Source organism: Cydia splendana, chromosome 11 (genome assembly GCF_910591565.1).
Source record: "Cydia splendana chromosome 11, ilCydSple1.2, whole genome shotgun sequence".
In the NCBI taxonomy this organism is placed as follows: domain Eukaryota; kingdom Metazoa; phylum Arthropoda; class Insecta; order Lepidoptera; family Tortricidae; genus Cydia; species Cydia splendana.
Genome location: NC_085970.1, coordinates 16,451,429 through 16,469,264, shown reverse-complemented (window position 1 = coordinate 16,469,264; position 17,836 = coordinate 16,451,429). Strand labels below are relative to the sequence as shown.

At 38.4% G+C, this 17,836-nt stretch overlaps 1 protein-coding gene across 1 annotated transcript in view; it reads right to left on the bottom strand.

Moving 5' to 3' along the window:
* Window positions 1-1,904: 1,904 nt before the first annotated feature.
* Window positions 1,905-17,836, bottom strand: part of LOC134794925 (carbonic anhydrase-related protein 10) — a 57,367-nt gene continuing 41,435 nt past the window's right edge. The window contains exons 5-11 of the mRNA XM_063766782.1: window positions 14,904-15,095; window positions 12,888-12,983; window positions 10,925-10,991; window positions 9,890-10,044; window positions 9,265-9,402; window positions 3,959-4,004; window positions 1,905-2,459 (exon numbers count right to left, since the gene is read on the bottom strand). Coding sequence (XP_063622852.1) covers window positions 2,386-2,459; window positions 3,959-4,004; window positions 9,265-9,402; window positions 9,890-10,044; window positions 10,925-10,991; window positions 12,888-12,983; window positions 14,904-15,095 — 768 coding nt within the window. The 3' untranslated portion in view covers window positions 1,905-2,385. The remainder of the gene's footprint in view (window positions 2,460-3,958; window positions 4,005-9,264; window positions 9,403-9,889; window positions 10,045-10,924; window positions 10,992-12,887; window positions 12,984-14,903; window positions 15,096-17,836) is intronic.

Sequence of the window (17,836 nt, the reverse complement as noted above, 5' to 3'; positions counted from 1 at the left end):
CAAATAGTTTTGACAGTTCTAAAAAAGTAACTGATTTGACTAGTAGGAAAATACCCTATTGTTGTACCAATGTCATATTTACTAAAAATGCATTAATTCTCGCATTATATTATGACGGATTTAAGGTAGCCTGCAACGGTATCATTGTCGCATTTTTATCACCTGTCATGCCATGCGTCACTTTCGCACTTACATATTTGTTAGAACGTGACAGGAATGGTGACAAATGATAAAGAGCCGACCATATTAGTCCTACTGCACTGCGAATAAATTTAGCACGACCCAGCTGTCATTTCTTTAATTGTCAAGCAATGGAATTAAGCTAATTGAAACGAACAAAAAATTGCTAGGATTACAAACAGTTTGGTAACCGGACTTTAGGATCAAATTTCAATGACGTTTCAATTTTCTCTCAACTTATCAACTTTAAGGGCATCGCTAAAAGTGCGACTCAGTGGCAATTATATCGAATTTCAACTCGATTAATTCAATTATAAAACGCAACTCACTCACAGAGACTCAGGGACACAACTGGCGACCGGAGAGCTGGCAGCTACCTCGCTCATTAGTCTTGCAGTTCAGCGGGGTAATGCAGCCAGCTTCTTCAGAGCCTTGCCAGAGGGGCCTTTTTTAGATTTAGGTTAGTTTTAGTTTGTATTTAGGATAATGTAAATATTTTTTTAATGTATTGTTTCTGACTTGTGTTTGTTTTTAAATTATAATAAATTCATTTAAATTATAAAACGTGTAAAGTGAGTTTATTGCTCCAAGGTTTTATCTGTGATCCAGCGTACTAATCATAGTTAAAAGCATTGTTACACTTTCATATTGCTTAGTTTGTTATCCAGGAAGATATTGTCTACACAATTGACGTATTACAATAATAACAGAATAATAATAATATAGAACAACCTGAGGAATAATGGGTTTGGGGTATGGGTTAAAAATCTACTAGTACCAATGCTAGTAGACTAATAACTGCAACGGTTACCACTGTTACCAGTGACGGTTCAAGTAGAATTGACCTGCTGGTATTGTTTCAAATACCGCATAACTTACCTTAGTGCCCTGTTTATCAAAAGCTTGTAACTTGTAATACAAGTGGAAGTCCCTTTTTGACAGCTTTTGTTTGAAAGGGACTTCCACTTGCATTACAAGTTACAAGCTTCTGATAAACAGGGCACAGGCCTAATAAATTATATTTTGAATATTACTTAATATTTAGGCAAAGAAAAAAAGTTACAAATTGAATCTAAATTCTATAAAACATTCCTATTTACAAAGCTTAAAAAATTACGACGCACCTAAATACTCGTATTATAATTTCACATACGACTTTTTATAGATGGATATTACAGATTTAGGTAAAACAATCTTCTAAACAACGGCATGCTTCACCAATAAATACAACATGCATGCAGTTTTACAAGATATTATCGTTCTTTTCGCAAAAGTTACAATTTTGTCGATTACCATGACCTCCAGACTGTGTATGATTTGATAAGGATCCTGACCGAATTTTAAGTAATATTTTGCATTTTTTGAGAACGATTTTTTTGCTAAATACAGCGCAATCGAGGTTTAGACAGTGGCCATCAGATATATCGGAGCGGCCGAGGTGCTCAAAAATATCTAAACATGGTTTCTATCGCCTTGACAATAGAGGCGTGTTCAGATATATGTGAGCGCCATGGCTGCTCCGATATATCTGATGGCGACTGTACAGTCAGCAGCAGAAGTTGCTAAGCGGGCGAAGTGTTCAAAATTACCTTGACACGCTCTTATTCTCTTAACAATAAAGTCGCATTAAGATCATTTTGAACACCTCGCCCGCTTAGCAACTTCTGCTGCTGACTGTACCAACGATTTTTGACCACCACAAACATATTATTATGAAGGGTTAAGGCCTTAGAGCATTTTAACCGGCGTCGCCTTTAAAAGCTTACCCGTCTGCCGAAAACCTTGCACAATTGTGCAAACTTTTGTATGGACTGACATGGCTATTTGTACGTTACGTACAAATCATGTAGAAATAGCCATACATTTGACATGCCCCTCCCCCGCAAAAATCGGCAGACTGTTTTGTACAGAAGAGGACAGCCAAGGCGTCTCCAGGTTAAAGGTGACATTCCATTTCCAACTGCAGCTGCAATACTGTTCATTTTACTATGGAAAGTGACAATGACAGCGACGCGTTCAGTACTGGTAGTGCAGCTGCGGTTAGAAATGGAATGTTACCATAAGGCTCTTCGTTATCCTACTTTTTGTCGTAAATATGCAATATTTTAAGGTTTTGTTGATAGGTAACCAACAACATGGTATCATTTACAAGAACGTCACATTAGGTTCAATTAAATATGGACTCTATTAGAAACAGGTAAGGCTCTAATTGGGCTGCAGCATGGCTAGGTCTTCCGCGCTCCTGTACCGAAGGTTGTGTTCACGAGGCCATTGAGTTGCTGAAAAAATAACACATTAGGGCCACTTGCACCATCCCTCTAACCCGGGGTTAAGCGGTTAAACCGTTAACCCAGTGTCAAATTGTACTGGTAACCATGGTAACTTTAGGTTTAACGGGCTAACCCCGGGTTAGTGAAATGGTGCAAGTGGCTCTTAGGTAATAACACGGACATTAAAAGGTCAAAGATACCGATTCTGATCTAAGGATTTGGTAAGATTTTCATTTTGAGCCGCTCATGCTGATTTACCTACAGGTACAGTCGCGGATATATCGGAGCGGCCAAGGTGTTCACAATATCTGAACAGGCACTCTAACGCCCTGACAATAGAGGCGTGTTCAGATATTTGTGTGCGGCTTAGCCGCTCAGATATATCTGATGGCGACTTTATTACGCGCACGCTGAAAGATAATTGAAGTGTGCAAAAGGGAAGCACATAATTATGTTATCATTTCATGAGCGCAAAAGAGACAGACTAAAAATTAAAAAAAGTGACCACTTTTGAGCATCATACCGGCCGCTAGCTAACGTTACCAATATTTATATCAGAATTGGCTAACGTGAATAACGTCTTCGCAGAAGCTCCGAGCAAATCATATGCACTTACAAATGAGCAATCTATATGCAGAGCCTTACCTACAAATTATTTGATTGAAACATTTTAAGTTGTTTTTTTTTACTGGCATGCATCTATTATTAAAATAATTTAATAAAACAACAAAGAAAGCAAATTAATAACACTCGTGCAGGTAACAGGGTAGTTTTGAAAATACTTATAGTAAATTTAAAAAAAACTATCTAAAGCATAAAAATGTATTAACAAGTGCGAACCAGCAATACCTACTTTTTTGTGACACTTTTTTTGCACATGCTTGGGTTTACATGCAATACTTTTTTTGGTACGAATCTTGCGTGAATATCGTGCTGAAAACATGTAACATTAAAATTATTAAAAATATTTATAACAACTAAATATTTTGTTGGTGCATAATATCTAGCTCAAGGGCCACGGAACGCACGCTCGGACCGTGACGCTTGACGCTCGGCCGATCGTCAAATATCGCCATACATTTGTTTTAACTAATGATGGCGTATGGCGGTCGGCGTCAGCGTCGAGCGTGTACGCTCAAAGCGTGGGTTTTGTAGCCGACGCGTTAGTTTTTTAATAAGTGTTGTTTTATCCCATTTCTTACCCCTTTTTGTAAAGTTAGAAAACTTTCAACATGCTTCGTGCATTTACACATATGAAAGGTATCGATGGAAGTTTTATAATATATTATAACAATCATTAACGAATAGGATACAATGAAGGTAATAAAATATTGTTATGCTACATGCTAGTGCAGATAGACATAGAAGTGAAAATGTTACAATTTCATGGAAGAATTATGGAATTTTTCAACTTTTCTGTCATGCTTCGTTCATTTATATGTGCCAGTTGATTTTTGATATTGGGTAATAATAATAAGTACCTAAGTATAAAACTTATTAATAAATACCTGTATAATGCATATTCCGGTACATGTCGGGACAGTTGCTGTTGATCTGTGGAAGACATACAACATATATCATCAGGTGACAAGCAAAAGTGACTAATTACAAAAACAAAAAATTGCAGGACCGGGCCGTGGCCGGGCCGGAGCTTCCGGAGCTTCGTTTTCTATGAAAAGCAACACGTGATCACCGATCAGCCGGTCTAGCGTGAGTCATCCTTAAAAATTAAACATACAATTTTACCTGTAGTCAATTTCGCTAGATAAGAAACGAATAAAATAAAATCCAGCATTAAAATCTCCCGTTTTTAGTCATTACGGTCATGTGTTGCTAGTTCGATATTAAATTGCGCATATGCGCAATGCGACGGTTACCAAGTCGCACGTTTAAATGACGTCATATGCATTCTCTCCTACCACACTCCACCTGCAAAACCCTATCTCACTGCCCCGCTTAATCTAATTTAACCTTTAATCAGCTTTCGCTTAGGTCGTTTTTACCGTAACTAGTTTGATGGACATAGGATTTTTTGAGCGGTTTTGGTGGGAATAGTTTGAATCGTTCAATTAAGTGTGGAACCTGGTTTAGCCAATATATATTGGCTGATAGAATAGCCGCAAGCAATTTGGTATCTGTTGCAGTATTTGAGGGTAAGATGTGGTTGCGGCGCGGTTCGGCACGTTATATTTAATTTTTACTTCTTTTATCGTGTCGAGCAGAATTATGTGTTTTGTGTAACTATGAAATTTAACTTTTATGCTCTGACGAAGAGATTGCCTAAGGCGGTGTGCGCAGTAACGTTGTAACGTTGCAATACGTCCTTCTGAAGTCACGCTGCGACATACTCAATATTCCTACTGGTATTTAAATATTACGTTATCTTTTTACTTATGACTCTATTCATTACATAATAAGAAAGGTACACATTGTGCAACTCGTTAAGATATATATATTTTTTAAGTTTTGAAAACAATTTAAAGGCAAATTGTGATTTTTTTTTCTGGCAAGCCAACTTTTTCTGTAGTAAAGGAATCGGAGTTAAAAAAAAATTAGCATGGGTTCTCCATACAGCGCGCCTTTTTAAAATCTGCCACCTTATTCTACTAAAAAGCTGGCTTGCCAGAGTATAGTTACCAAACTCGACCAGCCATATTGTTTTCCTTACTATAGTCTACGCCATTATAGATGTAGACTATACCGGCCAGACTACAGATGTTGTGCACCGGACTTCCGCCTATAAATCGCGGGGGATCCCCGGCTAAGACGAGCTTGTTCGACTCACGGCGTAAATATAATTTACACCCGATGTTAATTAATTCTGCAGTGCTGCGGTTGTGGCTTGAGGGCTGGTAGCTTTAGGTTATTGGCTATAGGGCTTTGACCTTGATAAATTGTTTATGCTTATTAGAGTTCACTGGCAAAAATGGCTGAAATGGAACTCTAATAGTTCTATTTTATTGGACTGTTCGTTCGAAGCTCGTTCGCTCAATTTCGAAGAATATTTGTGGTGAGACTTAAGGATGACTCATGCAAGAGCAGTCCGGGTCCAGGCCCAAGCGTCCAACACTTCGTTTTCTATGGCCGATCGGTGACCACGTGATCAATTCTATAGAAAACGAAGCATCGGACGCCTCGCCCCGGATCCGGACCATTCTAGCGTGAGGTAGAGCGATTGTGCACTACAATGAATTTTACTGTCCGGCAGTCCGAGTTTTTACGGTCCGATATGGCACGCCATTAAATGTATATAGTAGCTTGTGCACTAGACGTAATTTTAGCGTCCGACATTTTACTTTTCCCCATTCCGGACAGATTTTTTCCGGTCCGAAATGACAGCTATGAATAACGTGTTTATGCTTGTGCACTGCGTCTGGAATTAGTATTATTCATGACTTGGCCGGGCGGGAGCGGGCTAGGGGGGTGTGTGTTTCATGCCACTGCGCCGCACTTGCGAGTAAAAAGACGGACAAGTAGTGCACAAGCCAATCATCCGTTTTTTTCATGCCATATCGGACCTTGAAAACTCGGACTGCAGGACGGTAAAATTCATTGTAGTGCACAATCGCCCTTATTCTTTATTTCGTATGTTAAAAACATTGTGTAGCGGGGGGCAGTTCATACAGGTAACCAAATATCAAATATTTTCTACAGTGCAGTGCACTGCAGTGCAGTCATATCGCAGTGTAAGCTGCGATATGTTCAGTTTGACAGTAACACCCCCTTGAGTTATAGCATCGCTTAGTACATTGTTACCAGAGTTCGATTGTACACCGCCGCCGTGCGGTATTTAACAGGCCTTGCCTCCGGTCGGACCAAGAGATGTCGATATTATCTCCTGGCTTGTATTGTGTCTAGGCGCACTTGGATAGTGAGTTAGGGCATTAGTTTATGGGGCTCTAAAATCTTGAAATTGATATGATGACTATTTATTTGTTTATATTATAAGTTTACAACTTACGCCAGCACACTTACAAGTAGGTACTTAATGCAAACATTAACTTCGAAAGAACACTTTAATAGAACTTTTGGCTCTGTGCGGTGTAGACCTCGCGAGACTAACGTGTAGAACTAAACATTTTAAACTCAACAAATGTATGGCTCCGCCATTTTTCAAAGTTTTTAGAATTTAGAATTACGATGCGCTTTATATTTAAATACAAAAGTCAAAGGAGCTTGTCCATTCAGTTGTAAAAGTAACGTTGGTAAAATGTTCCTAATTCCTTTATCTTAATTCCAGTCTTTAGGGAATAAAACGGAGAAGCGTCTTGTCTGTGACACAGGCGACTGAACTTATCCAAGGACTGTCTTGGAACTAGAAGCAGTAAATAAACTGTAATAGAAACTCGGACTTATGGCGTCCGTGGAGATGTCATGCGAATTATTTGGCAGTCTCAAGTCTTCTATAGTTTAGTCTTTAGTTTCACAACATATCAAATGATTAAAATGCATGTCGTGACATTCCATAGTAAATATCAATTAAGGGTGGGATTATTTAATTTATGACACGGAATTCGACATCAAGCTCACCTCATTGAGATTTATTTAATACCCATCGGTACACAATCACTAAGTGCACAATTATGACAGTGAATTGTTCTAATCAAGTAACTTTTAGATAAAAACCGGTCAAGTGAGAGTCGGATCGCCCACCGGGGGGTGCCGTACTAACTTTATTTTATTATTTTTAGCTATCACGGTTCATGAGATACAGCCTGGTGACAGACAGACGAACAGTGAAGTCTTAGTAATAGGGTCCCGTTTTTACCCTTTGGGTACGGAACCCTAAAAAGTGACACGACAGCACTAACGACGATCTACATAATAATATATTTACAACTTTTACATTCACATAACGTTTTTGTAAAATCGTCAAATGATTAATACCTATTCCTATTGAGTATAAAACAAATATTTTCAACTAGATACCGACTCCCGTATCCCTTTTGTTTGACATAATTATTGAAAGTCATAATGTAATGATTGTCAGATTATCATTAGTCATAGGTAATTCTGAAACCGTTAACTCTTTAGGATTTTCGCAAGGTTATCTCATAAATAGATAGTAGGGATGTACCGACTAGTCGCCGACTAGTCGGGAAAGCCATTTGTAGTCGGCGATTAGTCGGCGACTAGTCGGCAAAAATGGCCGATTAGTCGGCACTTTATTAGTGAAAGAAAAACAGAAAAAATAGAAATCAACAGTCAATATTTACCATACGTTTTATGTTTATGTTTATGTTTATTTACCGTTTGATCGTTATCGTATGTTGGGGGGCTGGTTTTTTCCTCTACAGGTCGATCTCAACTGATTCTCGTGTAATTTCATGTGCAACTTCTATAGTAAATTTTTTATTATCGTTATTCTGTTTTTGGTTTTTTTTTAATGGTGGAGCCACGAGGAACTATTAATGTTATTGCTAAATTTAGAGACTTAGACAGGGCACGTTGCTCGTAAAGACGCTGACCACAGGGGATAGGTTCTTAACTGGCGATTACGTACAGGAAATAGAGCCTTGGAAATACCTCCTACAAGCTGTACTGACGGTCTGTTCAGGATCGCAAAATAAAAGATCTAAAGACAGAAATTGAACGAGGATTGTTGTGATAGGTCTTTGAACCTGTAGAGAACACCTTTTAGCCAAGCTAATATGATGAATAGCGCAACCAAAGGAGCAAAAATATAGTTTTGCACCTGAACTTATACGAAACTAATGATCTGGCCGACTAGCCGACTAGTCGGCCAAATCAATAGTCGGTACATCACTAATAGATAGGTTAGGTTAGGCTAGGTTTGTTTTATGGCAATCCTGAAAAGTTATGCGGTTCTGAGGAAAGCAAATTATGACTAACGAAAATTCGGACAAACAATACATTATGACTTAAAAAGTTATGGGAAACAATAGAGACCCACCGACTCCATGTAACCATTGTTCCAAGTGCAGCACAATCTCTGTCTAGTTCTTGTTCACACGTTCTAAACAGCTCATTTGCGTTTGATAAACCGTGCTGTTTTTGCTATCACAGCCCGTTTTATTGCTCACTGCAGTTGCGGTTGATATCGCGTTTTTATTGTTCGCATAAAAATGTGGATACCGCTGAGAATTGCTTTAAGCAATTTTCTTGTAGTCTTTGGCTAGAGTCCTATTAATATCTTCGAAATTATTAATTATTTATTTATTTATTTTTGTGGAGGGAGATAAGAGGAAAGGAAAATCTAGGAAAAGGTGGATTGACTGTGTGAGAGCTGATATGAAATGAACGCAAGTGAATGATGAGATGACGGGCGACAGAGAGGTATGGAAGTGAAAGACATGCTGCGCCGACCCCAAATGAATGGGACAAGGGCAAGAGAATGATGATGATTAATATAATCTTCGATGTGTCTACCTCATACTGGATATGATTGACTTAAGTACATGATGCAACGATATACTAAATGCCGTACCTACTATTGGAGAAGTCGAAGAACGGATCGAACCCACCAACTAAGAAATTTAACTTAAGATCATGACCACCGGTTGAAAATCCCGGGCGAAGGATTTTTTTTCACTAATATTAAATTAGGCTTTCGCCCATTTATTGTCAAGACATTTGCTTGTCCATGCTGCCTGGGTTGTCTCTTCCAAGTGGAAATTACAAGTCTCTTAAGGAAGTGCTACTTTTAGAGGTGTAAAAGTAATCATTACGTTGATGTAAAAGAAAAGGCTAGGGATGACTTTTGGAGGTTTAAAAGTAGGTAATCATCCTGTTCATGTGAAAGGCTAGTGATGATATCTTTTGGCTGATGTGGTAATGATAAAAGACGATTTACCTGAGAGCCTTGCTTGTTGAAGTTGATGTTAGTTCTGACGGTGCGGTGGTGCAGTGGCTGAGTAGGACGCGCATTATTCCCCAGTGGAGCTTTTGGAGATATGTCCGAACCTTGCATCAGGCGGCGGAGGGCGTACATCTGTGGGAACAACAATTATCATCTACAATTACGCAAGTATGGGTTAACCGGTTAAACCCGGAGTTACCAGTACAGTTAACCCTGTGTTAACGGTTAACTCCGAGTTAGTTACTAACCCTGGATGGTGCATGTGGCCCTAAGAGGTAAAGCTATACTCTGTGTCTTTAGGTATTTAAATAAAAGTAAACAAAATGTACCCTTAAATGGCTCCTTAAGCCCGTTGAGGGTAGATGAAAACATTACATGATCAAATAATGTAGGTTACAGTCAGGTCGCTCAGTGACAGATCCAGGTGGTTTTGTATTTGGTTGGTTAACCAATAAATCTTATAACTACTAAAGATACAGACAAGAGACTGGGAAAGGTTCGGAAATTCATTTTCGGAAGATCAAAAACGTGTTAGCAAACGTGAGAGTGTGTAGTAAATAATTAGTGGTGATGATGGTGATGTTCAATGGATACTAGGGATCAGAGAGAGAGTATTTACCTCTTGCTTGGAGATATAAATGGGCTTGTTAAAGATGATCCACACTGCGGTCTCCCAGCAGCCGGGGTGCGTGGTCGACCCTTCGTACGTGAGATACTGCTGAGTGTTGGGAAGCAACGAACTCAGCGGCAGATGCTTGATAGAGACCGAGCTACCTGTGATGTTAAAATTGGTTAAGGTACGGACTAACTGTAAAATTCTACTGAACATTGGTGAACTAATTAAAAGTAACCTAGCTATCTTAATCAAATATTGAGGTGTTCTCTTTTTTGCTTCAGATGACGTAGGCGGGCCACATTTCCTAGCAACTTGAAATATAAAGCTGACGATACGTGATGAGTTATGTTGATCGTGAAGGAAGGTCCCTTGTAATAAGAGCTGCAAATCACCGTTTGAATCACAAATCACAAATCATAGTTTGGACGATGGTACCTATATTTGAGAAACCTTTGTACATTTTCTATTAATTAAATACAATACATACTTCACTGTATTGAAGGACGTTAACAGTAGATAAACATGAGTAATTCCGTGGTATGCCACGGTAATAGAAAAAGTGGTAGTTTTGTTATTTACTCTTTAGTTTTGGTACAAATTATCAGTTTTATAATTTCTTTTATTTATTCCAATCTTGATCTATTCACGCTATTAAAGAGCTATTTCCGTGGTATGGAAAGTATTCAACTAACCCTCATGCAATATGATCACGGGGGGTATCTAATAACTGAGTAAGTAAGACATAGATATTGTATCATATGCTGAGTGATACAGTCAGGAGGTTTCGGTGGACATTGTGGTAGAACATACGGTGTTTTTTTTTTAATTTAAAAGAGCGATTGATATGGCTTTAAAATGCAATTAATAAAATGTTACAAAGTGAGAAAGATATTTAATTTTCATCAATTCTCATGTCACATAAGGTGTCACACATGTCACAAGGCTTTTGTAAATTAAATCTAGACAATTATCGTGGCATGTAGACTTATAGAGTAATTTTAGATAATTGAGAGCTTAAATTTAAGCTAAAACACTTACCTCTATAATTGACTCTGTTGAAAGCACTAGTTATTAACCTGAGCTCTTTATTAGTCGGCTCACCGATCTGGAACAAATATGCAACTATGAGAATAGTTCTCAGACTTTGGACAACTATCCAGTTTAGCCTGTAAAGTGGGGACTCATGTACTGGAAGTTAATAGCGCACCTAAAATTCCAAGTAAGCATATTGAAATATAGAAAGTACGTTTTATTTAGATCCCTCTTGATCTAATTATAAATTGTTTATGTATACAGCTAACTTCATGAAAAAGGCTATTATTGCCATTGGCCATTGGCCATTGGGTCACAGACACTCTCAAAGATGATGAAGACGTTGAAAGGGAACGCAGAGCACTATCGGTTAGGGGTAACATGTTGTCACGCAGGTTTGCACGTTGTTCCCGTGAGGTCAAAATTACACTATTCAAAACATACTGCCAAAACCTGTACACGTGCAACCTGTGGAGCAACTACACCAAAAAAACGTTTAGTGCTCTGCGTGTCCAGTACAACAACGCCTTCAGGGGTTTGTTGGGGCTGCCCTGGCGATGCAGCGCGTCGGGGATGTTCGCCGAGTGGAGCACAGACGGCTTCCACGCAGTGCTGCGCAAAAGGGTGGCGTCCCTGTGGCAACGCGTGCGGGGCAGCACCAACACACTCCTGAAGGTGATTGCGGAAAGGGTCGACAGCCCTCTTATAACTCACTGGATGACAATGCATGTTCGGTCCAATGAGCATTATATGTTTTACTAACACTAATATTAGAGTTTATCTGTATAGTTTTTATATTTCTTTGTTACCTACTAATACTACTAATACTTCGTTTTGTAGACAAAAATATGGATACTTGGTGTCTGAAATAAATATTTTCATTTCATTTCATTTCATTTCATTTCATTTCATTTCATTTCATTTCATTTCATTTCATTTCATTTCATTTCATTTCATTTCATTTCATTTCATTTCATTTCATTTCATTTCATTTCATTTCATTTCATTTCATTTCATTTCATTTCATTTCATTTCATTTCATATTTGATGTCTCTAACATAAGCAGATAAATAAAGAAAAAATGCTCAATAATAAATAAACAATTTGTTTTGAATGACGGTTCTTTGTTTTTGTTCTTCGGTCTTAATGACGGTGCAGCCCTACCTAACCCGTCTACCTCCACTCTGCACTATCGCCATGTTTTTGTTGTTGCTCATTCAGTTTTTTTATAATTTTACATTTTTGATGAATAAATTTTATCACTTGTAAAAAAAAATATGCAGTACCTACACATTTTTTACATCTCGCTTTAAAAAAGTTTCAACAGCATCCATGTAGCATGGCTCCCTTCTTACCCTTCTCTGTTTAGATTTTTAAATGCATTGTACAATCACCTGCAATAATATGTTACACAACGAAGGCCGGAAAAATATCTGACACGATCTTATATGTAGAGTCATAAGAGCGTGTCACATATTTTTGCGGCCTTCGAAGAGTAACATATTATTGCAGGTGACTGTACTACTGATTGTACTATATCGCGGTATTCCCGCAGCTCGGTATCACCCAGTGCTTGTGAAAATTGAGAGCCAAAAGCAAAATGAAAAATAGGAACAAAATAGCAACGTTCTTATATAGGTAGTACCTACAACAGATTTTTGGTTCTTTCTTTTTTTATCTCATCTTTGTTACCTGTACCTATCCTGACTGAAGTGAAAACTTTCTAGCAACTTTTAAAACCACCAGGGGCCCGTTTATCGAAAGCTTGTAACTTGTAATACAAGTGGAAGTCCCTTTCTAACAAAAGCTGTCAAAATGTGACATCCGCTTGTATTACAACTTACAAGCATTTGATAAACAGTGCACTGGTACTCTTTGCGGAAACGCATGCAAAAATGCATGCATCTACCATCCTAAAAAAATGTTGGCAACATAGATTACTTACGTAGAAAGTAGAAAGGAATCTTACTTGAACCATGAGCGAGATGCCCACGATGCCCTGCGACTTGTGTTGCGCCTCGGACATGTTGTGGTACAACTCCTTGTTGAAGCCGTATAACTGGATCTATATGACATAGAAAAAGAAAGTCATTACATCTATCGTGTACATGTACAGCAATATATATTTTTTCATTTGGTTGGGATGGTTTTGGTTAAAGTTGTCGAAAAGCTTGTTTTTTTACCAGACTGTGTAATACAAAAGAAGACAGAATTTCACAAAATCATAGAAATATCTATCGTCTTTATATAAATGTTAATAAACCTCGAAGTATTGCACCTCAAGTTAAGTAGATATTACTTCTTAAACGTTTTTTCTGGCATATTAAATATATTAAGAACGGGTCACTCACGTATTTTAAGTTCGAAAAACGCTCGACATTTTTCACTCCGTACCGAGTTTTGTTATTAAAATAATTATTTCTGGCATTACATAAATAATGTATACGTGTAATTTAAGATACAGTTTCTAACATAATAACTTGAAATTAAATAAACGCTCGATCTATAAAAACTCGCATGTATCATTTCAATGAACAATTCCTATCATAGAAACCTCGCATTTAAAATTTCACAATCGAGGCACTTAAAAATTAAACTCTTTCATTTGCAATTAGCACAAAAGTTGGAACCGGGGGTCCAGAAGTTGAACAAACGGATCGCGATAACGGCGATGGGGTGAAACTTGGACGTGTTAATTTGCTAAAACTTGGCTTTAACGATTTTAAGGTCCAATAATCTTATTAGGGAATTCTTTGGGAAATTCTTTTGGAATATTTATTTTAAACGTCTTTGTAGCTAATCCGAAGTACCACGAAGTACTGAGCGAATTTTGTGTCTCTTTAGTTAAGTATTCAATTAGACGCCTAACGAGCTCTTAGATTTGTCAACATTACGCATACGCAAAAAAAATTGTCGTATCATAACATGATCAAAACTATAACAAATTCTTAAATTAGAATTGGCTACATAGTGTGTAAATCCCCTAGTGATGTGCCGTTACCGGTAAAATACCCAAGGTGGGAAAATTCCCAGTAACGTTACCGGTAAGATTCCCAATAATCAGTAATTTACGGTAATATTAAAATTAAGTAAATCTCAACATAAATTGTTACATTAAATCATTACTTGTCAACAAATGCATTATACGATGTGCAAAATATCAACATAGGTTTACTTTTCTGGTAAATTACCAAAACTACTGGGAATATTCCCAATGTTACTCGGTATTTTACCAATATTACCAGGAAGTATTCTCCTTGTCTGGGCAAGTGGGCATAGCTAAAACCAGTTACCTACTCATTGAATAATACCAGATTATCCCCTACAATTTCTTCGACTCTCCTGTGCAGTGTACTTACCTTTCCGGGCCCCGTAGACAACATGCCAATCGCTAGATCTACTTAGCGAACGAAACAAAACTGTCATTGTCACACTAATATGGAAGAGTGATAGAGAGACACAAAGCGATTCGATGGCGAAGCGCAAGCGATCGTCAACTTGGCTAGGCCGCCAGGAAACGTATGATGGTCGACCTGGTGCTCTGAGCCCCGGTTGTCCACAAACCCATAGTGGAAGTACGAGTATCTCCTCAACCCGGTAGCGGCGAGAGAGCGGTCCCGCAAATGAATGGGCAAGGGGCATATTTGCAGCACAAAACTATTTTGCGTGGGAAGTTTTTCTAGTGGCGACCATAATTAGGGCTGATTTAGACGGCGTGCGAACTCGCATGCGATTTCAGTTACATTGCGTACTGTTGGGTATGTCCAATTCAACCGACCGATCAAAAACCACAATGTAATGAAACTCGCATGCGACTTCTCGCACCGTCTAAATAAGCCCTTATATATTTGTTAAGGCAGTGTGAAATGCCCTAACAACGTGGTCTGACTACCTGATCAAATTTGAAAAATCCTCGAATGTGTAGGTGTATGTCATCCATTATGGGGATCATTAGTAAATGTCTTTTTTTTAAGTAGGAACCTACCTCTCCAGGAAATGTATGGTGGTCAATTTGATGCTCTGAGCCCCGATTATCCTCAAGCCCATAGTGGAAGTATATCTCCTCAAACTGGTAGCGGTAGGAGAGCGGCCCTCCGCTAATGTTGACTTGATGTTTTGAGTCCTTCTCCACTCGGAACACGAGGGACTGGCCAGTGTTTTGGAGGACTCCGCTGACCTGGTAAAACAGATAATAATTTAATTTTAAAAGGTCCATTTAACGGAATACATAGTGCGCGCATGCCTGTACCTCGCTCTATGTCATCGTCTCGGCACGTCAATAAGAAATGTCGATCTATTTTGCTTAGCCGTTGAATTTAATATTGTAAATACTGTTGGGCAATACAATTTTTTTTTTGTGCGGTTATTACAAACTCAATCTATAAGGTTAAAGGTTAAGGTTAATTTACGAATTTCAGACTAAGATAGAAAAGGTAATAAGAACTTATTCGTTATATGACACGATCGAAATAGTTATTTACGATACAAGTGCGAAAAATAGGAAATTTGCGAATTACCTATTCGCACGTGTATCGTACAACGTTTTACTACATACGGCCCTTTAAATTTTGGACGTAGTTACGTAATGTGCTTATTATGGCACTGGTGTCATAATGTAGCACCAGATGTACTGTAAAATATGTAAAGGGACAGATGTTATTTCTGTCTGATGTATAATCTGTTACGCGTAATAATTTTATAATCATATTGCGTTATAAGTGGCTTCCCAGTTATAATTTGGTCCCGAAACAATGCACAAAGTCATTAGCGCTGAAAATCACTATCGCTGTTGAAGAGCCCGACCCAAACATTAATCACACTAGATTAAAATAAGCCCCTAAATGTAATCAACTCGAAAACTAATTCAAATTGCCATTAAAACCGCGTTGAATTTTAAAAGCCACTAGGGTAACTTTAATTTGGCTCTGTTATGAATGATAACAGCCATTGGCATCACAAAGAGTAGTGGACTGAAATAGGCCAACGCGGATATAGATTAGGAAACCACAATTTGCATTGACATGTTGTGTATTGCTTAACAAAGGCATTTTTGTATAGTTCACAAAGTTCTGTTGTAGTTTCGACAGGTTCTTTTGGTGTTCTGTTCGTCTTAAGCTCAATCCAAGATACATTCAGAGATACCGTCAAACCCGTAATAGCGTTAGTGCAGACTCTGACGTCAGAAGTCACGTGAAGAACAAATGATACACGGAGGGCAATTCGAACGTCCATTTTGATATCTCAATGATGTTATGATGTTACATTGCAATCAAAATTATAATAAAATGACATCATTATCATGTCAAAATGTATAAAGGACTGTCTCATTTCAATTATAGACAGAGAGAATCATACTATCTTTGTTTTACACTAGTGTACCCAAAAGAAAAGGATGAGTATAGTTTTCCTGGTTCTTACTGACTGACAAATTGGTTTGACCAACTATAAGTTTGGATTGGCCTCACGGTTTTAAATAGCGTGCTGTTATGCACGCCTTATCTAGTTCCGTAAGTCATCGTTCGCGTGTCAACGAGCAATACGTCATCCCCACTCAAAGCAACTTTCTGGATTTAATCAAGGTGCGACCATTGATTGATAGGATCCACCGCCCGTGGCGTTATGATCTATAAATACTAGTGACGTCATCGCTATCCGCGTCAATAAGGTCCCGTTTACAAGGCGTGATAACTTGCATCCAATATTCGATACATTGTTAACTACAGAGTAGGTACAATAACTCAGTCCATCGATCAAATACCGCAATGTAACGAAACACGCATGAAAATTCATGATCCGTTTAAATGGGGCTTAAAGACTAGAATCATACTTGTAGATAAGAGATTCTGTAAGCTTCGACTTGGAAAACGAGTGACGTCATCATCAAAGTTTGGTTTGATCTCTAGAGTAGCACAAAGGAACAAATAAACATACATACATACTTACAAAGACTGATAAACAAATTACCATCCTTTGCATTGTCGGGTAAAAAAAACGGCTACATTTGTGTCACTAATGCAGTCACAGTGAAGTACGTGAAACATGTTATTTTGTTCAGTATTCCTCTTACATCTTATGCTCGATCTTAGCTTTCCTTTAGCCTCGTTCGAGGGTGTCACGCTTGGACACTTTTGGCCCTACGAGAAACTCAGCATTCGAAACGGCTCGGCCACGACATCGAGCGACTTGCGACGGCGGGAGCGATAACCATAGGTTGGAACGTGACACAGCGCCGTCGCAAGTCGCTCGATGTCTTGGCCGAGCCGTAAGACCCCTTTGGAGGGGCAAATCCCATTACTAAATTAAAAACTTTCGTCGTTTAAAAAAACAGCTTCTGAATTGTTTAAATTCGATTCATAAAATGTGTAACGTGTGGTCACATACTTTAACGGGAAAATTAGCGCGGCAAATTACATGCGAGCCGAGATTTACGCATTAGTTGCCCAACAGAATACTATCCACGTTCAATCCTTTGGTTAAAATCCTCATTTGGACACAAATAGATAAATCTGAATAGAGTTGACAAATCTAGCTGCGGTACCATCAACTACCTGATCATTCGTAGACCTTATTTAGTTGCGATAAGGTTCAGATTTGGTCGGTTAATTTGGGTGGGTACGTAAAGCGATAGGACCAATCGGCCGCGGCAGTAATCCCCGCTTTTCACGGATTACCTGCATCCAACATTAGCTACCCGTACCACAGATTAAATACGATTACAGGTAAAACAGTAGGTAGAATAGATTAGATGCAGATTTCACTTTATCAACTAAGTATACATTTCTTTTTTTTAATTTCGATAATATAATAATAACAGTGTTTCATTTATGCTGAACCCCATACTAGGCAAAGCCTATCCCGTGGGGGAAATACGGTTACATCCATTTGTTTAAAGCAGCGGACTATTAATTTCGTTGATTT